This window comes from Centroberyx gerrardi, chromosome 3, assembly GCF_048128805.1.
Source record: "Centroberyx gerrardi isolate f3 chromosome 3, fCenGer3.hap1.cur.20231027, whole genome shotgun sequence".
Lineage (NCBI taxonomy): Eukaryota > Metazoa > Chordata > Actinopteri > Beryciformes > Berycidae > Centroberyx > Centroberyx gerrardi.
In genome coordinates, this window is record NC_135999.1 from 35411669 (window position 1) to 35434250 (window position 22582).

The following is a 22582-nucleotide window of genomic DNA, read 5'->3' on the forward strand; positions in this document are numbered from 1 at the left end:
GCTGCCGTGTTTTTAACTCTATGTCTGCTAGCAAGTTTTTTACTGCTGCTGCTTTGCCTTTAACTGCCTTTGATCCAGATTTTAACACAGAGGAGCTGGTCTCCCTCTGTCGCCCCCTACAAAGACAAAAAGGAGTGTAGGAGAAAGGAACGGAAATGGAAGAAGACTGGTGTACATGTATTTTATGAGATCTGGAAAGACGCAATGCACAATTATCAAAAGGCAGTTAAAGAAGCAAGAGCAACCTTCTTCTCTAACCTGATTGCAGCAAACCATTTTAACCCCAGAATTTTATTCAAGGTAATAGACTCCGTCATCACCCCCTCCCCCTGTCATTTTACCGATGCCTCACCAGACATGTGTGAGGAGTTTTTAAATTTTTTTATGAATAAAGTTGAGCATATAAGACAGCAAATTACTGCAAATTATTTCTTATCTATGAGGAGTTTAGGGTTTAGCCACAAACATGCCGACGGATTCAGGTAAGGATCTAATTTAAAGGCTGAAGACACTCTTTTCCAAATCCAACACATATGCCGAACAATAGGGTGAGTTTTAGTAGCCTGTGTCAGCTTGGCTGTAATTATATGAATCAAGGGCAACGTACCAAAGAGAGAGGTTTCTATGGAGAACCAGGGTGGGGCCCTTTCAGGGGGCAATGACCAGTGGGCAAGGTGTCTAAAGCCAAAAGCATAATAATATAGTAACAAATTGGGCAAGCCTAGTCCGCCGCGATCAACTGGCCTCTGCAGAGTTCGCAAATTAATCTTAGGGCGTCGTTCTCCCCAGAGGAATTTCCTGCACAGCCCATCAAATTGCTGAAAGTACCCCCTTGGAATATTTATTGGGAAGGCTTGGAGTAAGTAGTGGAATTTAGGGACACAATTCATTTTTATAATATTGACCTTTCCCCAGGGAGACAAATAGAGGGGGGCCCACCTGTCAATATCTGCTTTAAATCTATTAAGACAGGGTTCAAAATTCACCTGGACAATGTTGTGGAGGTTAGGAGGGAAGGTGATGCCTAGGTAAGTGATACCAGTACTGGGCCATTGAAAATTCCCTGGGCAGAATAGGGTCTTTGGGTAGTATGATGTCAGAGGGAGGGATTCAGACTTCCCCCAATTTATTTTATACCCTGAGATCCTGGAAAACGATTCTACCAATTTCAAAAGTGTGGGCAAGGAACGATCTGGTTGCGACACAAAAAGTAAAATGTTGTCGGCGTATAACATTAATTTATGTGACCTCTGACCCAACTTAATACCCGGAAACGAGGGGTCCTGACGTATGGCTTCAGCCAAAGGCTCCAGCGCCATTGCGAATAGGAGGGGGGAAAGAGGACTTCCCTGCGCCATCCCCGTGTAGACTGAACCGATCTGAGATTACTCCATTTGATAAGACTGCGGCTTGTGGGTTCACATAAAGCAAACGTATCCAACTAATAAATCTTTTGCCAAAGCCAAAAGCCTCCAAAGTCTTGAACAAATAGGGCCACTCCACCCTATCGAACGCCTTCTCGGCGTCTAATGAGATTGCTGCCATAGGGGAGTTTTCGTTTTGAGCGGCCCACATAATGTCAATGAGGCGCTTGATATTATCTACAAAGCTACGCGCACGAATGAAGCCCACCTGGTCTGGGTGGATGATAGAGCCAATAACCCCGTCTAGTCGATTAGCCAGAACCTTAGACAAGATCTTTTAGTCCTGTCCGAGTAACAATATTGGCCTATAACTTTTACAGTCAGTGGCATCTTTATCTTTCTTCAGGACAAGTGTTATTAAAGCTTCATTGAGAGTTGGTGGTAGAACGCCCTTTTCTAGTGACTCCTCATACATGTCCAACAATAAAGGTGAAAGCTCATTTACGTATGCCTTGTAAAACTCAGATGTAAATCCGTCCAGGCCTGGTACCTTACCATTGGGCAGATTTAGAATTACTTTTGTGATTTCTTCTAGTAATGGGGGATTCAAGCAACTCACATTGCTGTTTTGAAATAGAAGAGAGATTCAGGTCAGAAAGAAAAGAGACAATCTCTTCATGTCCCCCCTTACATTCAGAGGAATATAAGTCCCTATAAAAACCTCTAAATGTGTCATTAATGACATTAGTATTATGATGAAGTTGGCCATTGGCATCTCTAATTGCTGGGATGACACATGCAGATTCCCTAATTTTAATATATCTGGCTAACATCCGTCCTGCCTTGTCCCCTTCTTCAAAATGTTTTTGCCGAACTCTAAAGAGAGCAAATTCTGTCTTCTGTGTCATAATAGAATTAAACTCATATTTCAGCTTAGATAATGTCCTTAAGTTAGTAGAGGACATATCCTATTTAAATTTAGCCTCCATTACCGCAATTTGTTTTTCTAAATCGGCTTGTTTGGCTCTAGTAGCTCTTTTTTTATGCGATGCATATTGGATGATGTGGCCCCTGAGGAAAGCCTTAAACGCTTCCCATAGTATTCTGGCAGATGGGGAACTAGGTGAGTTAGTTTCTATAAAAATGTTTATCTCCTTCCTGAGTGATTCTTTAAAGGCAGCATCCAGGAGCAAGCTAGAATTAAGTCTCCACCTAAGTGTTCTATTGCTTTTGCTGAACGGAATGACTGTTAAAGTAACGTGAGCATGGTCTGATAAAAGAATGCTTCCTATGTTACATGAAAGAGTAGATGGGACAATATTATGCGATAGGAAAAAATAATCAATCCTAGAGAACACTCTGTGAGGGTGTGAATAAAACGTATAGTCATTTACCGTCGGATTATGAACTCGCCAAACGTCGACGAGACCCAGCCCTTCGCACATGTCTCTTAAGGCGTTAGTTGTCTTTAAAGGCCGTGTGGGTGGAGGTTTGCGATCTAAAATAGGGTCCATTACCTGGTTAAAGTCCCCACCCAAAATGATGGGGAAGTCGCCCAATTCGTGGAGTCTACTCTCTATTCCAGCGAAAAATGTTGGATCGTTGATATTAGGCGCATAAACATTTGCAATAATCAATGTGTGTCCCTGAATTTCGGCAACAATAGCTAAACCTCCCAGAGGCATCTGCCGACTCCCTGATACAATTCAATTGTAAGTGTTTGCTCACCAAGATTACGACGCCCCTGCTGTTAGCAGTCCCGCATGATGCATATACAGAACCCACCCAGCCACTGCATAATCTTCTGTATTCTGGGTCTTTTAAATGTGTCTCTTGCAGGAGAGCGACATCACATTTCTTAGATTTTAAGAAAGATAAACATTTCCTTCTCTTGGCTGGATGATTTAGACCCTTAATGTTAAAAGTGATGAAGTTCAACCCCTTATTGTTAATAGAATATATGGCTCATCCAAGTGTCAATGTAAGTATACCAAACCCCTTTGATAACATTCATTACATTTTCAAACTGAAAATAAACAGCACAATGGCAGTACATGTATGAAAAAAACACCACATACATAAACAACAAAAAATTCAGCGCCAGAACGGGCCGCCGACAAAAAAATGCAACAAATAAACCAAATACACTGGTCCATGAAATTGGTGAGAGGGCTTTCCTTTGCTCAGGCCACGGTCACTCAGTGCCAACATATTAAACTAGGTTGTATTTAGAAGTTACCTTAACATTAAAGTATAGCATTACCCATAGCAGCTGGCGCACTAACCTCAGTTTCTCATAATGTACTACGCATTCTATAAACAAGGTAATAGTCAATTGACAATGTCCCGAGGCCTCTGCAGTTATTCTTTACATGTGTCGAATGAACTAAGAACATAATGAGCGTGAAATGCAAGACTTACTGCGTTCCCCAGACTCAGAGGAAAATAGAAGGCATAGACAGGTCCACTATGGCAACTGCAACACCATCATAGCCTATAAGTCCCATATATAAGCCAGCGCTTTTACGTGGTCATCAAACCGCTGTCGTTTCCGTCCTTGGTCTTGAGAACCAGAGTAGCCGGGAAGTGAGAACTTAGTGAGAACTTAATGTGGCGTTCATGCAGCATCTTCTTACATGGAACGAAGAGACGGCGCTTCTCCTCCACAGCTCTGAATAGTCTGGAAAGAACATAATGTGATGGCCCTTCCACAGCACCTTCCCAATCTCCAGTGCCGTTTCTCTGATCTTCTCCTCATCTGTATGTCTGCAAGAAACAGGCAATAATATGCTGTGGGGGTTTTCCATCAGGCCGTGGCTGAGCGAGAGACCTGTGTGCCCGTTCAAACTCAAGTCCTCCGTGGAATTCCACATCAAGGATCTGAGGTAGCACCTTAGTGAGGAAGCCGGCTGTGTCCCGTCCTTCACACGCCTCGGGGAAACCGATGATGTGCAAGTTGTTCCTCCTGCCACGGTTATCCAGCTCATCAACTTTCTCTCGAAGAATCTGCACTTCATCGTTGCTGGCGGGTTAGTGCTTTATCTGTATTCTCCAGAAAGTCCAATCAGCTCTCCACATTTGAAAGGCGTCCCGCTAGCTCGGTGAGTTTGCCCTCCGTAGACGTACCTTATCTCATCTAGCTTCTTGTCATGCTCTTCAGACATCTTTTGGAGGAGATTGTAAATCTTGGTAATGTCCGCAGCAACGTTGGTTTGGGACGGGTCCTTGCTGTCTAGCACGAGGCGTTGGCTTGCTAGCTTAGCCGTGTTAGCATCCTCGCTATCCATGGTCACCGCCGTGTTTTTTGAGGAGGCATTCCCCTTTTTCTCATTCTTACTGCTGGTAGGAGCCATAACGATGATGTAGCCACAAAGAACAAATTAATTATTAACTTCTAAGCAAATTAAAGCGTAATAGCACCGAGCACCGTGAGCAGCCAAAACTTTAGGCAGCCATTCCCCAACCCGCGTCACGTGACTCCCCGTCTTTTTATCTTCTAGCGTCTTTTTATTGTTTTTTTATTGTCTCTTTATTGGCTTTTTATCATCTTTTTATCGTCTTTCTATTGTCTTTTTACGTCTTTTATCTTTTTGTTTTTACTTTATCTTAATTTTATTGACTTGAATGTTGCTCCTTTCCATCTCTGTCCTCCTATGAATTTAACCACTGTTTATTATTGTTTTATTGCTTTTTAAATTCATATTTTTAGTTTTCTGCTTTTATTTTGTCTGTCAAAGCACTTTGTAAACTCTGTTTTTAAAGGTAATATATAAATAAAGTTATTATTATTATTATTATTATTATTATTGGTCAAGGGAGGTTCACTCTACACTGGAGAGAGAGAGCACCGGCTCCTTAGTATTGGCCAAACCTGAAAAATTCCAAACCTTTTACGCAAAGCACAACTCTGCTCGCTGAATCTAGTTGTAACAACATTTGCCAGCAAAAATATTTTTTGTTAGCATAGATTAGCTATTGCAATTACAAACACATTGCTACAAACCTTGGTCAAGCGAGGTTCAAACAAAACACAGCTTTGCTAACTCAGTCCAGTTGACTGACTGACCTGAATGTGGCTCCTTCCTGATGAACAGGTCTTGTGCAGTGAGGAAAATAACTGGCTTCCTTACAGAAGTTCCAGTCCCAGTATTCAGTTTGGATTATGGCTGTTTCATGTCATGTTCTCTTCTGCGGATATATTCATTTTCTCTCTGCAGTTTGCAGGGTGGTCGGGACTCAGGACTAGTCTGAGCTATGTGGGTGTGTGTGTGTGTGTGATTAACAAGCAGGTAGGGACGCCTCCTTGCAGAGAGCTGTGCTAATTGGTTGTTAAGATTCAGGCACCCTGAGATTTTGCTGTGTGTGGCTGATTACAGGGCCTGGGACAGTCACAGACACCAGATTTTTTTTTCTCAGAGCATTTGATTTATTGATAGCTGTCAGGATGTAAAGAGAATTTCACCAAATATTACCAAAATGGTTAAAAAAAAATGCCTACCCCAGTTTTAGGCTAGCGGTTTTTAATCCTGGTCCTCAGGACCCAGACCCCTGCTGGTTTCATTCTAGCCATCTAATTAGGGACTGATTTATACCTGGGATGCCCGGTGAATGTAATTAACTGCAATTAACTACCTGGTAGGATAGAAAACCAACAGTGCTTTGCAGGGTCCCAAGGACCAGGATTGAGAACCATTGTTAAGCCATGGTGGCTGTTGCTGCGCATGTAACTATGTGTGCCAAAGGATTGACCTACCTGACACCAGAGGCCAGATGTATGAAAGGTGTGTATGCATAAAAAGTGTGCTGCACAACTTTCTAAGCAGAAATTGTATTTATGAAAAGCAAACTTGACATGAGAGAGTGCATACCTCTCATACTCTGCAGTAGGCATACACAGATTTTAAGGGAGAATGGGCTGTGTGCAAGGAAATATTATAGCCTACAGAAAAGCTTTAAAAATGTGATATATTTTTTGTGCGTGTTACTGTTCTTAGTCCCAGTCTACAATATTTGAGTCCAATATAAGTTTATAGTGACATTTACACATTTTCAATTGCCTTGTCCAAAAAGTGTTTTTCCCCACTGGTGTGATTCAATATGAATTTACTGGTCAGCCCAATCTTTTCAATAGTTTAGGCAGACAATTTTGTCTTCTGTACCAGAATCAATGTGTGATCAATCAAAGAAATCATTAACGGTATATAAGGGTGCGTAATGACGTGTAACCGTGTGCAATGGCTGCTTTGGTGCTATTGAAAGACATTGAGAATGCTAGAATCAGATGCAAGTGTTTCTTTAGAGACTATGCTGATTTATTGGCCCAGGATGCACTGGTCAAGTGGAGAGAGCGCTGGAGTCCCATTTCCTCCTCCAGTGGCTGGAACACTGGCTCTGTGCATGCTAATGCACTTTTTGGCCTGTCATCTAATGTTTGCAGCTTGAGTTGCCACTAATAAGCCCTCCAAAAAGTATTGCTTTCCTTTATTGAATTTGTTCAATAAAATGTTCAATCTTGCAATCTGTATTTTCATGTGTTTGTACGGGATGTCCCCCCATGTGGGTAATATTAATATAAGGTCATAATGTGGCACAAGTGATAAGGTACATATTCCTACAATATCTAAAAATCTGTCTCATAAAGTTAACTATCAATCAACTACTTATTGAATAATTATTATTTCAATATTAATAGTTCATCTTAAACTACAACATTATACTTTTAGTTAACACTAAGATCCTTTTAGAATCAACGCATAATTTATTGAATAAGAGTATTAAGAGAACACCAAGCAAGACGGCAGCACACTAACAGAGCTCTGTACAGAATGGGACTAGTTACTAATGATTTGTGTTGGAAATGTCAAAAGGAAACGGGTACATATTTACATATGATTTGAGAATGTTCTTTGGTTTATAGCTTTTGGTGTATGATTTTGGATTTTGTTCCATGCTCTGATGAAGGCCAATAGGCCGAAACTTTAGTATGTTAGCATGTTTGTTGATATGGCCAAAATAAATTGGTGAAATCAAGATTAGTCAACTTCGTCCTGAAGATCTGTGTGTGCTACCTGTTTACTTTTGGGTGTGTGATGTTGGAACTACAGTATATGACTTTGGTTTAGCACCACAAACAAATACTGGGTAGGCGCATCCTTTCGTTGATCCAATAATGATATATTCTTTGATATTATGAGATCATGAAGTCAGATCAGTAGTCGTAGTAGTCAGATTTGTATTTTACCTTTTAGTGGAGATAAAATACATGCAAACCATAAGTTTGTGTCCTAATATTTTGTGTTAACACATCGACAGTTTGTAAATGCAAAGCATCACAACAATTTAACATTAGCAAACAGTTTACATTCACTTCATTAAACATAAATCTGTTATTATCTGATATTGCTATGGTATATGCCCAGTTGTTACAACCTTATTTGGAGTCCTTTGGTTAGTTGCATTGCGCGTGGTTCAAAGATTGTTTTGTGATCCAACTTGTGGAGGAGGAGAGAAAGAGAGAGAGAGAGAGAGAGTGTTTCATGCAATCTCGGTGCATTTTTTGTTTCCTTTCACATGTGCAACTTGATCTGCAGGGAAGACAGGATAGGCTTCTGGTATAGGCCTCTGGTTCTGTCCTGGTTCTGGTCGCTCTGCTTTGTTAGCATTTCCTTTCACATCTGCAGTTTCCTGCTGCAGGGAAAAGAGGATAGGCTGAGCGTATTCACTCCGTATGGAGCAAACATGACAGTACAGGCCTTGAGCTGGTCTACGTGTTCCCCTCTGGGAAGCCAGCAGGAGAAAAAGAGCCCCATGGAACAATGGCTGCATTTGGTTTTATGGTAGGTGACTTCATAACTAGGTGTGAAATGACTGGCACGGCTTTAGGTGCTCGGGGGGTCAACAACAGGAAATACTTATGTCTCTCAGTGTAAAAAGGGAAACAGGAGCCTGTAGTTCTTTTACAAAGGGAACTATAGTTATCAGGGCGGCTGAGGGTAGGGTACCTACATATTTTTTCTCTGCCATTTTCTCCGCAATTGTCTTGTTCATTTTCATTTAGAAAATGAACAAGACAATTTATATGCTGCACAGGTTAATTATGGCCGTTTTTCTATCCAGTTATGGGTGATTGTGGGGTGGACACTAAGCCTGTTCATGTGTGCATAATTCCATGATGATTTTCCTCACATTGTGATTCATCATGAGAAACAAGGTGAAAAAAATGTCTGTTTGGAGAAACGCAGAAAGATTTGTATGTATCTTTTTAGTGGGGATTCTACACAAACCTTCATACATGTGCCCCTGGGGGTTTAGAACAGCAAATGTCAAAGCTTCCATGAACTGGCTACAGGTTGAATTACTACTATATTATCAATCAACCATAGAGAATAGCAAAATGGACGTCACATTATTATTTTAAAGTTTCATCTAATGTTATCTCATAATGACTTTAAACTCAAAATTCTGGCCTTGATTGATTACAGCCAATGTGAGCTGACAGGGAATAATACTATGGTGAGAGGGAGGTCAGTACAAATGCAGAGGTTGTAGTACAGAGAAAGAGGTAGAGAGACAGAGAAATGGAGAGAGAGAGAGAGAGAGAGAGAGAGAGAGAGAGAGAGAGAGAGAGAGAGAGAGAGAGAGAGAGCCTACAAAGTCTACATGGGCCATATGTCACATTAGGATTAAAACCCTTCTCTTCTGACCATCTGTCTCTCCATCCATCCTCTCCTGTTTTCCTCTCAGAGACAACCCATCACCAACACTCTTCAACTTTATGCTTTATTGCATAAATGAATGCTTTAGTGTCATAACAGGACAGAAAACTATAGCAGTATCATATAGCAATTGACATGTCAAAGAACAGGTTGGTAGTAATAACTAGGGTTAGACTGATATATGGTGGCAATATTGTCTTTTATTTAAAATATATGAATATGATCAAGTCAGTGTGGTCCACCTGATATGATGGATATGATGCAAATTGATTAATTACATATCAATATTATACTGGTTGTCTATGGGAAGCCCTTAAAATGAACTGATTCTAATGAGAAATTTTGATCTGATGCTACACAAGTATGTATGTGCGTAGCATTGTTGTTCTTGTTAATTATTTATGTATTTGTTTGTTTATTTATTTATCTTAATTCGTATGCAAAACTTATAACCCTTATAAATATACCCTTATAAACCCTTATAACTCTTACATACCTTAAACTAGCAACTCAATTCAGACTTTAAATTGTTCAGCTACTTTAGGAGATTCTATAATTGGCAGCATAAAGTCCAAAAATGTATTTCTTTTAAATTGGTGGTTGGAATTTCATGAAATTTGGTGCACAGTTTAACTCAGCAACCATCATTAGATGAGGTGGTGGCCTCGTGGTTAGAGAAGTTGATCAGGATTCTGGTTCGAAACTTGCCAACGATAATCCGTTACAGTAGTTATGAAGATGAAACTGGTATTGAGGGTTAGGGCAACAACACCACACTGGATACCTGCTTTGAAAACATCTGACAAGACAAAAGTTTCCTGCTGGATGCATTTTAATGTTTCATGGCAAAGAATACTGGAGCCATTGGGCATCAGCCATTGATCAGACTCACTGAAGCCAATTTACCCTTCTACTGCTTATGTTGTGTTGCGTCTGATGGCAGCAACCGGAGAGCATCCAGCGTTCACTTAGATTCCATTCCCAATGTCTGATGCTAACGTTTTGTGAATAGGAAAAATTAACAAGATGACAACAATACATTGTTTCTAGAGGCATACTATAACAAAGACACAGTCAAAGATGTGACGCATCCTACACAGTTTCGTAGTATTACAGACCAAATGGTGATTCTCAGCATCCTGTGTGCTATACCTCCTAATGGCCACTAGGGGCAGATAGGCTAACCATGAGTGAGTGAGTGAGTGAGTGAGTGAGTGAGTGAGTGAGTGAGTGAATAAATGAATAAATGAAAAATATGCTAAATATATGCTAAAAATATTTAGCATATGCTAAAAATATGGACTAGCGTATAGCCTACATGTAAATTCTTAGAAATGTTTAAATTCAAATAGACTATAAACTAAATTAGATGTCCATCCATATAATAGCCAGGATCACTATATGTCTAGTATTTTCAGTTTTATGGTTACTAACTAGCTAAATGTTATATAACCTGTGGCCCAGATTATGATGATTTACACCAGAGGTGGAAACCTAAGGATTTTGGGCCCTATCCCACTGGCCTACTAGGGTGAAATTTTGCACTAGCCCGTACAGTATAGTTAAAAATAATAATATATTTTATTATCACTAGATTAGTATAAGTAATGTAATGTTTAAGTTTAACAAGGCAAACTACAAGGCACTTGGTAGAGCACAAATGTCCACCAATGCTGAATTCTACAACTTGCAAAGTTGCACCCTGAACTTGCAAATCTGCAGCCATAACAGTTTATGTTTGTTTATCATTTTTCTTCTGTGTGTGATTTACCCGGAGCACCTGAATGCAATGCAGTTTAGCAGCCAACTTAAAAGTCAAGTCAGCACTGGCTAAAAAATGATAATTGTCTAATGACAGAAATTCCACATCACCACCAAATTCTTATCAACTGATCCTTGGACCAAGGGCTATCTGTCCACCAAATTTTAGCCAAATCCATTTGTAACTTTTGAGATATCTAGCTAGCAATCAGACTTTGTAACTTCATAAAGTGGAGTATGTCGGCTATCCAGCGTTTATGTGTTGGTGGAGCAGCACTTTTCCAATTTAGCAATATCAGGCGCCTAGCCAGTAGAGTTAAAAATGCCAGAAAGTCAAGTTGGTAGACAAAAAGTGGAGAGTCTACTGGCAAGACCCTGAACAGAGCAGCAAGAAGAGACGGTGAAATAGGGGTAGAAAAGACTTGAGAGAGAGTGTCAAAGACAGAGTCCCAGTATGTAGTTATGGAAGGATAGGACCAGAACATGTGCAGAAGATCAGCAGAGCCTCTGTGGCAACGAATACATATTGGGTCAATATCTCCTCCAATATCTCCTCCAATAACTACTCTCCCATTACATCAGCTATGGCAGTGATGAGATTGTTTTGTATTTCCCCTGATGTGCCAGTGAATACTTTATTGGTAGGGAGGTGATAATGTAGATTCTTGTCATACTCAGCTAAAAAGGAGAGCAGCTCCACATAGTTAGTAGATAGTAGATTCCTTTCCCTCATCATGACCCCTAAACAAGAGCTCATGTTTCCCCAATAATATCACACAGTTGATCAGCTTTTTCAGTATTTCCCGATTCTTCTTTACCTTTTCCTTGTGCATTTCAGTTTCCCTCCTTCTCTGTTCATCCAAATGTAAGTCAACCCTTGTGTCCCCAAACATTTTCAGCATGACAGTTGCTTGGAGGTGCCCTGCTTATTATTATTATTATTATTATTTTTTTATTTTTTTTATTTTTTATTTTAAGTATTCTTTTATCTTATCATTGATTGTTTATATTGTATTTTTTTGTGAGGACCGCAGGGAGGCTAGCTATCATTAATTTGGCAGCTAATGGGGATCCTCTAATAAAACAACAAAATTATAATTTAAAGCAATTGTATCTATACTAAATAAACTTTTAGGCCTACGTGTAGCCGACAACCCATAGATAGCTTCAGTCAGCAGTACTACCCATTTAAGCAACTTCCGTATTTTTTTTTTTTTTCTCAAATCCAATCATACAATCACGAGTATTGGGGCTTATTTTACGAATACAGATCAGATTCTGACTATGAACAGCTCAATACTAGTTTCAATTGTGAGTGTTAATATTCCATGGTCTAAATGCTGTTTCAGAGGCTTTTCCACCTTGACAAGAGTAAAATTCTTAAGGAAATACTGAATACTTAAAAAAGATATTGAATATTGACACAAAATACTGGCTACTGGCAGCTTTAATTAAAAAATATTACTATCAATATCAGCCTTGAAAAGCCCATATTGGTCAAATCCTACACTAGACTACAACAGAAACAAAAAACAGTTCCTGTTTTTCTGTCTAACTCTCTGGAGAAATGCTTTATTTTGTTAGAGAACCACAGTGGAGAAAATAATAGGTTTGTGGATTAGATCTGGGGATGTAGTGGAGGGTAAACCCACCTAAACTTTAGTTTTAGTAGCTTTGGTAGTTTAGCCACCTACATTGTTAATTATGTAAATTCATAGTATACATCATTGTAAATAGTATCAAACTGAAGTAACTTATAAGACGATAGGGTTTTTCTATAATAAAATAAATAAATGCACATAAGATTTACAAATGTATATCACGACAAGGATGATCACAAATGTGTTTTCCTGTCCACAAATGCCACTCAACTTGTCAAACAATTCCAAATATATATTTCCAAGTTGGAAATATATCATCTTCTTCACTGGGGTGGGAGGGCCGGTGGCGGGAGACTTACGTCAGGGGCGACTGGCTACATCCTGTCTCACTGTCATGCATACTGCAGCTGTGATATACATTTGTTAATCTTGCTTTAATCCTGCCTTTTATTTACCACACATCACTGTTAGGAAGCAGCAAGGAAAAAAATAGTTAATTTTGAATGCCCGGTTACACACACACACACACACACACACACACACACACTCACATGCACTATATTAGAGCCAGTGTTTGGTAGCATGAGTTTTATCTTTGGCTGTTTACCAGGTTGGTTCACTCTGGTCTCTACACACTATTTATGTTGAACAGATTTACTGCTGTTTGACTCTCTCTCTTCCTCTCCCTCTCTTTCATTTATTCAGTCAGTCTCTCTATCCCTCTTAATTCTCTATCTGTATGCAGAGTAGTGTTTTTATTGGAGCTTTAGTTTATCTGTCTACACAGAGAGAAATTATAATGTCATGAGGTTTGCAGTTAGTCCCTACTGAAACCACTTAAATTGAAACCTGCACAATGTCAACATTTTCAAACATTTTGACAAAGAGATTAGTGTACATAGTGATGAAAATGATGTCCCAACGCACGCCCGCACGCACACACACACACACACACACACACACACAAACAATCTATAGACTTTATTCTTTATAGTAATCTACTGGACTACATTTAGGACTAACGTGTCATTTTGTGATGACTGGGCTTGATTATGCTTCTATAGTTGACAGAATGCCATTTTCTATGCTGAACATGTTTTAGACTTAAACTTTGTGGTTGGTTCTCTGGTTCATAGTTAATGCTATAGTATTTTTAGTTTTCTTTTACAAAACTAACAGGCAGAAGCCCTCCTTAATAATCTGAATTAAATCTGAAGGAAATGAGACAAATAATAGCTTAGTTTCTGGGCCATCCAGAGCTCAATAACTAAAAACCTGTAGGTGATTTCTTTCTTGTATTTTAAAAATGCATGACATTTTTAGCACCCCCTATGAGATGATTAGGACTGCTGTTGCAGATAAGTTTGATGATCTCTGCTGAATGCGTCTGACAAGTTTTGTATTGATTGGAAAAATGTTCAGTGTGTTACGGCTGGTTTAGTGTTAGGCCACGACCCTTGTGAAGTTTAATTTGGTACCAAGTGTGATGGAAATCGGAATTAAATTCTGTGAGATACAGCCTTTTAAAATTTCAAAATATCCCTACAGCGCCCCCTTTTGACCGATTTCCATGGAATTTGGTACGCATGTTCGAAATGCCTTTTCAGATAATACTCTTAAGTTTGGTATTGATTGTGCAAATGCACTTTGATTTACAAGTTATTACATGGTTATTACATCATAGGCCACACCCACTTTCACCAATCACAACCAATCTTCAGACTTCCATTAGTAAATGGTCCTAGATCATGTGTAAAAAATGTCATGCAATTTCATTGAAGGGATTAGGAGATATCGTTTTTTGGCCTTTGTGGTACCCCCTATCAGTGGATTGGAAAATGCCAATGCAGATATGCTCGTTATACTTTTTGTGTTGATTGCACCAATGATCTATGAGTTATGGCCAGTTTTGTGTTAGGCCACGCCCATTGCAAAGTTCATTCACTAATGGCAGCCATATTGGTTGTCAGATTTTGCTGGAAAATGGTTACAATTTAATTTGTTTCACTAGTCATTTAACAGGCCCTCCTTCACTTCCCCTCGGCATATGTAGCAGCAGACGGCATGCGAGTGGCCACTTGCAGAGCAGGGGGGCAGGGTCCGAGGGGGAGCAGAATATTTGTAATGGAACACACTTGCCCTTAAGCAGGCCCAATAATTAATAATAATAAAAAATAATAACAATTACACAGAGCAATGAGAAATAAAATATTGCAGATGAGTTCATTTCATAAATATGTCTAAATCCTCTAAACATTGTTTGTTTACTTACATTTATATATATCACCTGTATGTGCACCGGAAATGATCACAATGCATCCTGTGTAAGATGCATTTGTGAAGTCTACATTGTTGTTGACTCGCTCCCTTGACTCTTGAAGGGTCAATCTCAGAAAGTTCACTTGACTTATCAGAGTAATGGAACTGAAAGATGTGAACTTAAGATGGCGGCGGGGATTCCCCCAAGGGGAAGTCAATGAGGGCAGGTTGAAACGACTAATGAAACGCACTCAGGGGCGAATTCACAAAAGGATTGCGCAGCTTTTGCTGACGCTAAACCTGTGCAAATAAGACAAAAAGAAACCGTGTAATTCACAAAGCACTCGCAAAGGGTGAAATGCCCCGCTAACTGCGCTGCCACGCAAATAGCGTCTCGGTGCTCCTGTGCTATTTGCACGTATTTAAATTAGGTAATATGCATACATTTGGTGCAAAATTGGCCCCTTTCTATGCAAATGAGCCTCACTGCAAAAACAGTCCAATTCACAAAGGTCGGCGCTAATTGCCACACGCAGTTAGAGTGAAATTATTAGCGTCTTCAGAGAGTCGGTGGTAACTGAAGTGCATTTATAAGGGGTGTCACGCCCAGACTTTATCACTTGTTGATTTAACTGAGAATTGAATTGAATTGACCTTGCAAATGTCTCTGCAACAATTCCACCTTTGTGTGACCTAAAAAATAAAATTGTCTGTAAATACAGTCTGTAAATAATATTTTGACATTATTATTATTATTACTATAGAACTTTAACACAGATTACTTCACAAACAAAAGCAAATAAATCAGTACAACCAAACAATCAATACAACTCAATTTCTCACTCTGAAAATATTTTCACTTATCTCACTAGTCAGCACAGTGGGCTTTATTTTGGCCTAAAGATTCAGCACCATGGACAGCCCCGCTCAAACTCATTTACAGTATTACCTCCGCCAAGGAGGTTATGTTTTCGGTGCCGTTTGTTTGTGTTTGTTTGTCTGTCTGTCAGCAGGATTACGGAAAAACTACTGGCCCGATTTTCATGAAACTTCGTGGAAGGGTGTAACATGGGCCAAGGAAGAACCCATTAAATTTTGGAGCGGATCCGTATATTGGTTGCGCTTGCACATTTGCATATCATAGAAGACTGGATTGGCCTTGGCGGAGGTCTGCGCTCGCGAGTGCCCTTCTAGTTTATTTTGGGATGCAGTGAGATGCAATGACAAACAAAGGATGCAGTGACAGGATGCAATTGTGTCATGAAAAATAAATGAATAAAGCTCCCCTACATTCTCCTTTGTTCTCCGCTTCAAATCATGCCATCTTCTTTTGCAGTCTGAAGGTGCGTTTGGAAACACCAACAGCACTGACAGACTGGGATATTAAATCCCAAATATGGTTTCTCGCAGTCCCGGTTAAATTTCTTGCCTGAAGTTTTGAGAAATGCCTCTGCACCTCCTCCGTCAGGACTTGCAGCTCGCGGTCTAAAAATAAAATTTTTCTCTTTTTCTCTGCCATTGTCCTGTCTACTGTGTTCTTCGCGCAAAGGCAACGTTTATACTTTGCCACATTGGTAATTGCAATCAGACGCAAAACAGGGGCAAATTGCACTCAGTTGCAACAGGTTATGGGCGTGTTTGCGCTGGCATATCATTAGCGCAATATCTTTTGTGAATCGGTCCTTGAGACGGAGCAAATAGCGGTTGCAAATGATACGCAATTCATGGTGCTATTAGCGGCTGCAATCCATTCTTTGTGAATTCGCCCCTCAGTGTGTATCTCAAGGCCCTCTGGCTATGTACCACGTTTGGTGTTGATAGGTGAAAAACTGAAAAAGCCTTAGGGAAAAAGCTGTTTTTCAAATTATGCAAATTAGCAAAAAAAAACTCTAGGTGGACTTTGTAGAGCAGACTCAGGGGCATATGTGCACCAAGTTCCGCGTCAATCGGACTCACGGTGAGGGAGTTATGGGCTTTCAAAGGCTTAAATTTTGTACTTTTAATTATAGCACCCCCTTCAGGGCAATTTTGAAAAACTTTTGTTTGACAAGGATTTGCAATGCTTTTCCAATCACTGTGCAAAATTTCAAATCTGTAGCATTTCACAATAAATTACGATACGGTGGAAGGAAAACAACAGTGACCAAAAATAAATCAATAGCAAAACAATACACATTGTAGCAGAACAATAGCATGACGTACTTGAACCACTAATAATAAATCAGTAGCAAAACAATAGTGGTTCAGCCTTACGTGCTTGAACCACTGATAAAATTTAAATGGATACGGCATGTATTGACATGCAAGTATTACATTGATTACCTCACAATACTACCAAATTAGCATGCCCTGCTCTCTACTGGGCTAAAAGGTATACAGCATTTAATGACAATTAATGCGTAAGGCACACAGGACATTGTGTGTCAGTTATGAAGACCAATAGTTCAACCTAAGGAAAAAACTCAAACTCAAAAGAGTAATTCATTTTGAGGGACTAGTTCAAAATGACAACTGCACAGCACTATTATCAGAACATGTCTGCTCCGTAGCTGCATCATCATCTAATGCATTGTAAAACCTCAGTAATAAATAGTTGGCACTGGGGGAATTTCTCTGTGTCTGATCTTTCCATCTCTGTCTTTGTGTCTCTAGGACTACCGTGTGAACATCTTCCTCCGTCAACAGTGGAATGATCCCAGGCTAGCCTACGCTGAATACCCAGATGATTCTCTGGACTTGGACCCCTCTATGTTAGATTCCATATGGAAACCAGATCTGTTCTTCGCCAACGAGAAGGGAGCCCACTTTCATGAAGTCACTACAGATAACAAACTGCTCAGGATATTTAAGAATGGAAATGTTTTGTATTCTATAAGGTAAGGGGGAGGTTGTATGTGGATTTGTCAGCTTGTGTATGTAGATGGTGGGGTGGAGAGGTGCTTACATGGAGTCGTAGTACGGCCACTGCGCTCAGACTGTTCGGTGCAGTATCCAGTTATTAGATCATATAAGTTGGGGTCGCACACGATGGATAGTTAGTTACTTAGTTAACTTTGTTAGTTACTTTGTTAAGCACTTATTTTATTTCATAATGGACAGAACGTTGTCGGCCCTCCGGCCTTCATCAGTGTCTAATGGTAACTAATCTTTTTCCTCTATATTTAGGGAAACTTTATTGTCACAGGTGTGCGGAAGGACACAGGTGATCTCATCATCTCAACATAATCTCTTTACAACATTGAATCAACAAACCAAGAGCCTTCAAAGCATTTCACATATGCAGACACAACTTACAAATTACCTCTACCATTTTGACATAAAGGATCTAATCCTCACAAACAACAATCACAATGTGAAGATATTGCTTTTTAAATACCTGGTATAAGATATACAATAACACTTTATTTGAAGGGGGGTGAATAAGGCTGACATAATACTGTCATAACTATGTCATGACAACTGACATGAACATGAATTAAACTTTATGAATGTTAATGACTGTTGTCATTAAGTGTCATTCAACTGGGGATGTGATGTCTCTTCTCCTGATGCTACTTCTATGTTCGTTAAGTCTGACTTTAAGCTTCCAACATTTACATTTATTGCATTTACAAAATATAAGATATATAACATTGGTAGTGTTGCATGTGATGAGTGATTTTATGGTGTATTCCTTACTGGTATGCTGATTGATAAACCTGTTGGTTTTCACCATGTTATTACAGTAGCATCAGGAGAAGAGACATTACATCCCCAGTTGCCTGACATTTTTTAAATAAAGGGTTAACCCTAACCCTAACCCACTCTAAACCTCCAAGTTTGTTTGTTCTTATTTGTATGCCTGTTCCCTTGATATCATTACCTGTCTGCACCTGTCATTTGATTATGCATTTGTTTAAAGGAATAGTTCACCCACAAATGAAAATTCAGTCATTATCTACTCACCCTCATGCCAGCTGAACCACAGGTGAAGTGTGTTAGTCCATATAACAGTCCTGGAGCTTCCCAGCACAACTTTGTAGCAGCGTTCTCCAAAAAAACTGAAGTCTTTGGAGACTGATCTAGAGTTCTGAAAAGAACAGAAAATATCCATAAAATTACTCCATACAGCTCTTGCAGCATAATCCAAGTCTCCTGAAGCCAATGATCGCACAGTGAGTGGAAAAACGGATATTTACACCATTATTTAGCGCAAATCTTCATTGTTGTTTTTGAAAAACAGTTGCGCATGCACAGTCGTGAATCTCCTCCACTTCCGTGTTTACACTCCTAGTCCCATTTTCTTTTTTTAAAATATATATATATTTTTTTTATGCTTTATTGATAGAGACAGTGTGAGAGAGAGACAGGAAGGTATGGGAGAGAGAGAGGGGAGGACATGCAGCAAATGACCGCGGGCCGGATTCAAACTCGGGTCGCTGCGGGAAGGACTGAGCCTTATGGTACGCGCTCTACTCAGTGACCACCGGGGCGCCCCCCTAGTCCCATTTTCAATAGCCAATGAAAACAGAGATTGCGACAGACGAAGCAAAAGGGAAAAAATACATTAAAAAGATGGACGTAGTGAGTGTGACGTCACCCATAGGTTTCTGGAGGGCTGTTTTGAAGCCAAAAGATTGGGTTCACGATCGCCGCCATGTTGACATTTTGTGGAGCCAGCGCAGCCAAAACGAGGCCAAGGGTTGCCCCCAGCGCCTCCTACTATCGGCCCATAATTGGCGACCCGTCGATCACTGGACAGGTGATCTGTCAATCACTAGGAAAACAACCGTTTTATTCTGTTATATCCCATTAATGACACAATCATTTTGAAAATCGCCATAATGACACACATTAGAAGAAGTGAAATTAGCTACTGAGACCATTTCTCAAATTTCATATATTGACTTTATATTTTGAGTGAGACTTGAGTTGGGCTGGGTTTGGAGTCTTTTTGGAGCCAGCCCCTAGTAGATGTTAGCAGAATTGCCACCTGCCGCCACTTCCTTATTTACTTCAAAATTCACCCATGGTTTTGGCCGCTTGGTGTAAACACAAGATCCAACATGCGCAATGGCTGAGCCAGGAAAGAAAAAGAAACCTGAATGTGTTCTCAGTCTTTTTTCCATGCAAACTGCAGCACAAACCACAATTGCTGCAAGCCATATGGGCTGCACGTCTTTGTTTTGTTTTTTATATCAAAATATCACACTGACTAGACATGGGATCTTTATTCCCTGACTGCTCTCAATAGAGAACAGCATTAATTACAGATTTGAGAGTTCACAATAAAATGAGTAACCAAAATAATTATTTTACACATTCATTTTACCCTACGGTATTCTAGTGTAAGAGACTCTCATGTACAGACAACAGTAGTGGCCAATCTCAAACCTGACAAAAAAAAAAAGAACTAAAAATACAAAATATTAATACAACCAAAAATGTCTACCTGAACCAAATGAGTTCAATGGGTAACATCCATTAATTCACAGTATAGTTAACATCCATTACTTCACAGTGTATTAATTCAAAATAAAAAATACTATTCAAAGGCATTTTCTGAAACGAAATGGCAAAACCAAGACTCAATTTAACATGCGGCACATCCAATGGGCCACGCACATGGGACTCGACACAGGAATTATCTCCCCTCTGTATCAGACAGACTCTGTTTTCCATTGACTACAATGGTTTCCATAAGGGCAGAATTCAAATTAAATTTAAATTTAAAAATTCTGTTTTTGAGATAGAAGTCTGAAATTTTGTAGGTTGCCTCTATGAAGACATGAAAATATTGTATATTTTTACATGAAGATTGGACATGGAGTAAACAGCAATTTACAGTACATTTGTACAAGTCTAAGGATAGTCTAGTGATTTTCATGTAATTTGTGCAAAGTATGGGGGACTAGTTAGATTTAATTAGTTTTACAGTTTTTAATAAAAACAGAGTGGCAGACTTCATAATTAAGTATAGTTACTACTATATGAAGGTTTTGTCTTTGTCTGGCCAATAACCTCAGAAAATTACAGAGCTGTAGCATGTATTTTTTATGATTACATATAAATACCAGAACAACCAAATGGAAATTAACTACACTGTTATATATTGAATTAATAATGGCAATTGTTATTTTCATAGAGAACAGTAGTTGGTGCTCCAAGCCTTGACAAGTTATATTGATTTGCAGGCTCCGTGCAAACCGTCCATGAGTGAGTGACTGAGTGAGTGACCTCTATTTGCCACTTTTTGCCTCCGGCTGCATGGAGGGAAAAACACTTGCGGAAGTGTGGCCCTGACATATTGTTTGTTCCATATTGTTTGCACATAGACTGAAAATAAACACTATGTGCCAGAGATCATAAAACTGTGTGATGTTGACCTCCCTCAGGAATTTCTGTATCTGCAGGTGACGATCTGTCACTATGCAATGCAGGGTCACACCACGTGCTTCCAAGGCTCCTTTTTAGGCCCTCTTTCTCCATGTGGTAACTTCCATCAACTTCATTGCTCTGGTTAAGAAGACAAATTAGACCGGGAAAAAAGGCTGTGACATAATATGTAAATGTTAATATGTTATTGGAAACATAAGATGTTCTAGTACTGCCATATTCAAACTAAGTTTCAACGGTTGAACCGTGTCCATATGTTCTCACTAACCTGCACTAGCTGGATATTGATGACGGTGTTGCTCAGCTGGCTCAAGGTACATCCTGGCATGTGTTCAGAAGGTGTCATACTGGAATAGCTTCAAGTGCATTGCCCTGAAGATATATCAAAGACATTTAGAATAGTTATCCAGCTTCATGCCTTATCTTCTTTATATAGTGGCAGATTTTTTTTTTTTTGGGATTCTTTTTTGTCATACTTCTGTAGTAGAACAGTAACAACATGATATGCCATAAACAAATATTAGCTGTTTTCCAAATATCTTTTCCAGTTTAAAAAAAGATGTGCCAGTGAAGTAGATGGCTGCAGAAAGTTGGAGGTTCCCAGCTGGGGTGCTGCCAAGCAGCAGACAGCTGTGCCCCCATTGTGAGTTTTCCCAATGGGAAAACACACCCTGTGGCACACCTGGCAAACCTCAAACAGTTCCAGGAGGCAGGTCTCATACACTATGTATTTTGGGATATTTTGTATGGGACTGGAGGATTCCCTGTTTTCAGAAAATAAGGAATATCAACTGAGAACAAATTATGAGCTGTCATATTGATTGAGCACAGATAAGCAAAACAAAAAATGTGTAGGGCTATTATAGAGTAGCTCACGACACATCTGTTGACAGAGAATGATAAAATAAGATAAGATAGCACTTTATTAATCCCCTTGGGGGAATTCAGGATTGTATTCAGGGTTGTATGTTGAATAATGTGGTCCTGGAGCCACCATAGATGAGCTGCTCTCCCCAGGGTCCTCATCATCCTCTTCTTCCTCTGTTAGTTTTTCTTTGATAGCTGTGTGCCAACCGTTATTTTCACTGGGGGGTCAGTCTGGCATGATTATGTTTTACCATTGGAAATGGCTGAGATGTGCTGGCCTAATTGCAGGGAATATAAATGTTTAATGTAACCAATTATCTGAAATAGTTTTTAGAATATTGCATCATGAGTAACAATTTAATGCAATCCAATAGCCTACTACATTACCACAAACTACAGCCTCAATAATGACTATGTAGTTGATTCTAAATCTAACAGTCTCAAGAAAAAATGTACCTCCAGTAAGGTTATTGTTGTCTTGATGTTCAGGTTTTCTAGTTCTTTTTTGCCACAACCCCAGCTGATTACAAGACTGGAGTTACCGGACTTGCGACAGAACTTTAAATTTTACATCTCATCAGCCAATAACTCCCTTCTAAAAAAATAAAAAATAAAAAAAATAACTCCCTTCTATTCATTT

At 39.5% G+C, this 22582-nt stretch overlaps 1 protein-coding gene across 2 annotated transcripts in view; it reads left to right on the forward strand.

The window, feature by feature from the left end:
- glra3 (glycine receptor, alpha 3) overlaps positions 1-22582 on the forward strand; it is a 219878-nt gene that overhangs the window by 105448 nt on the left and 91848 nt on the right. For both annotated transcript variants that reach the window (XM_078282385.1, XM_078282389.1), the window contains exon 3: positions 17353-17576. In XM_078282385.1, coding sequence (XP_078138511.1) covers positions 17353-17576 — 224 coding nt within the window. The remainder of the gene's footprint in view (positions 1-17352; positions 17577-22582) is intronic.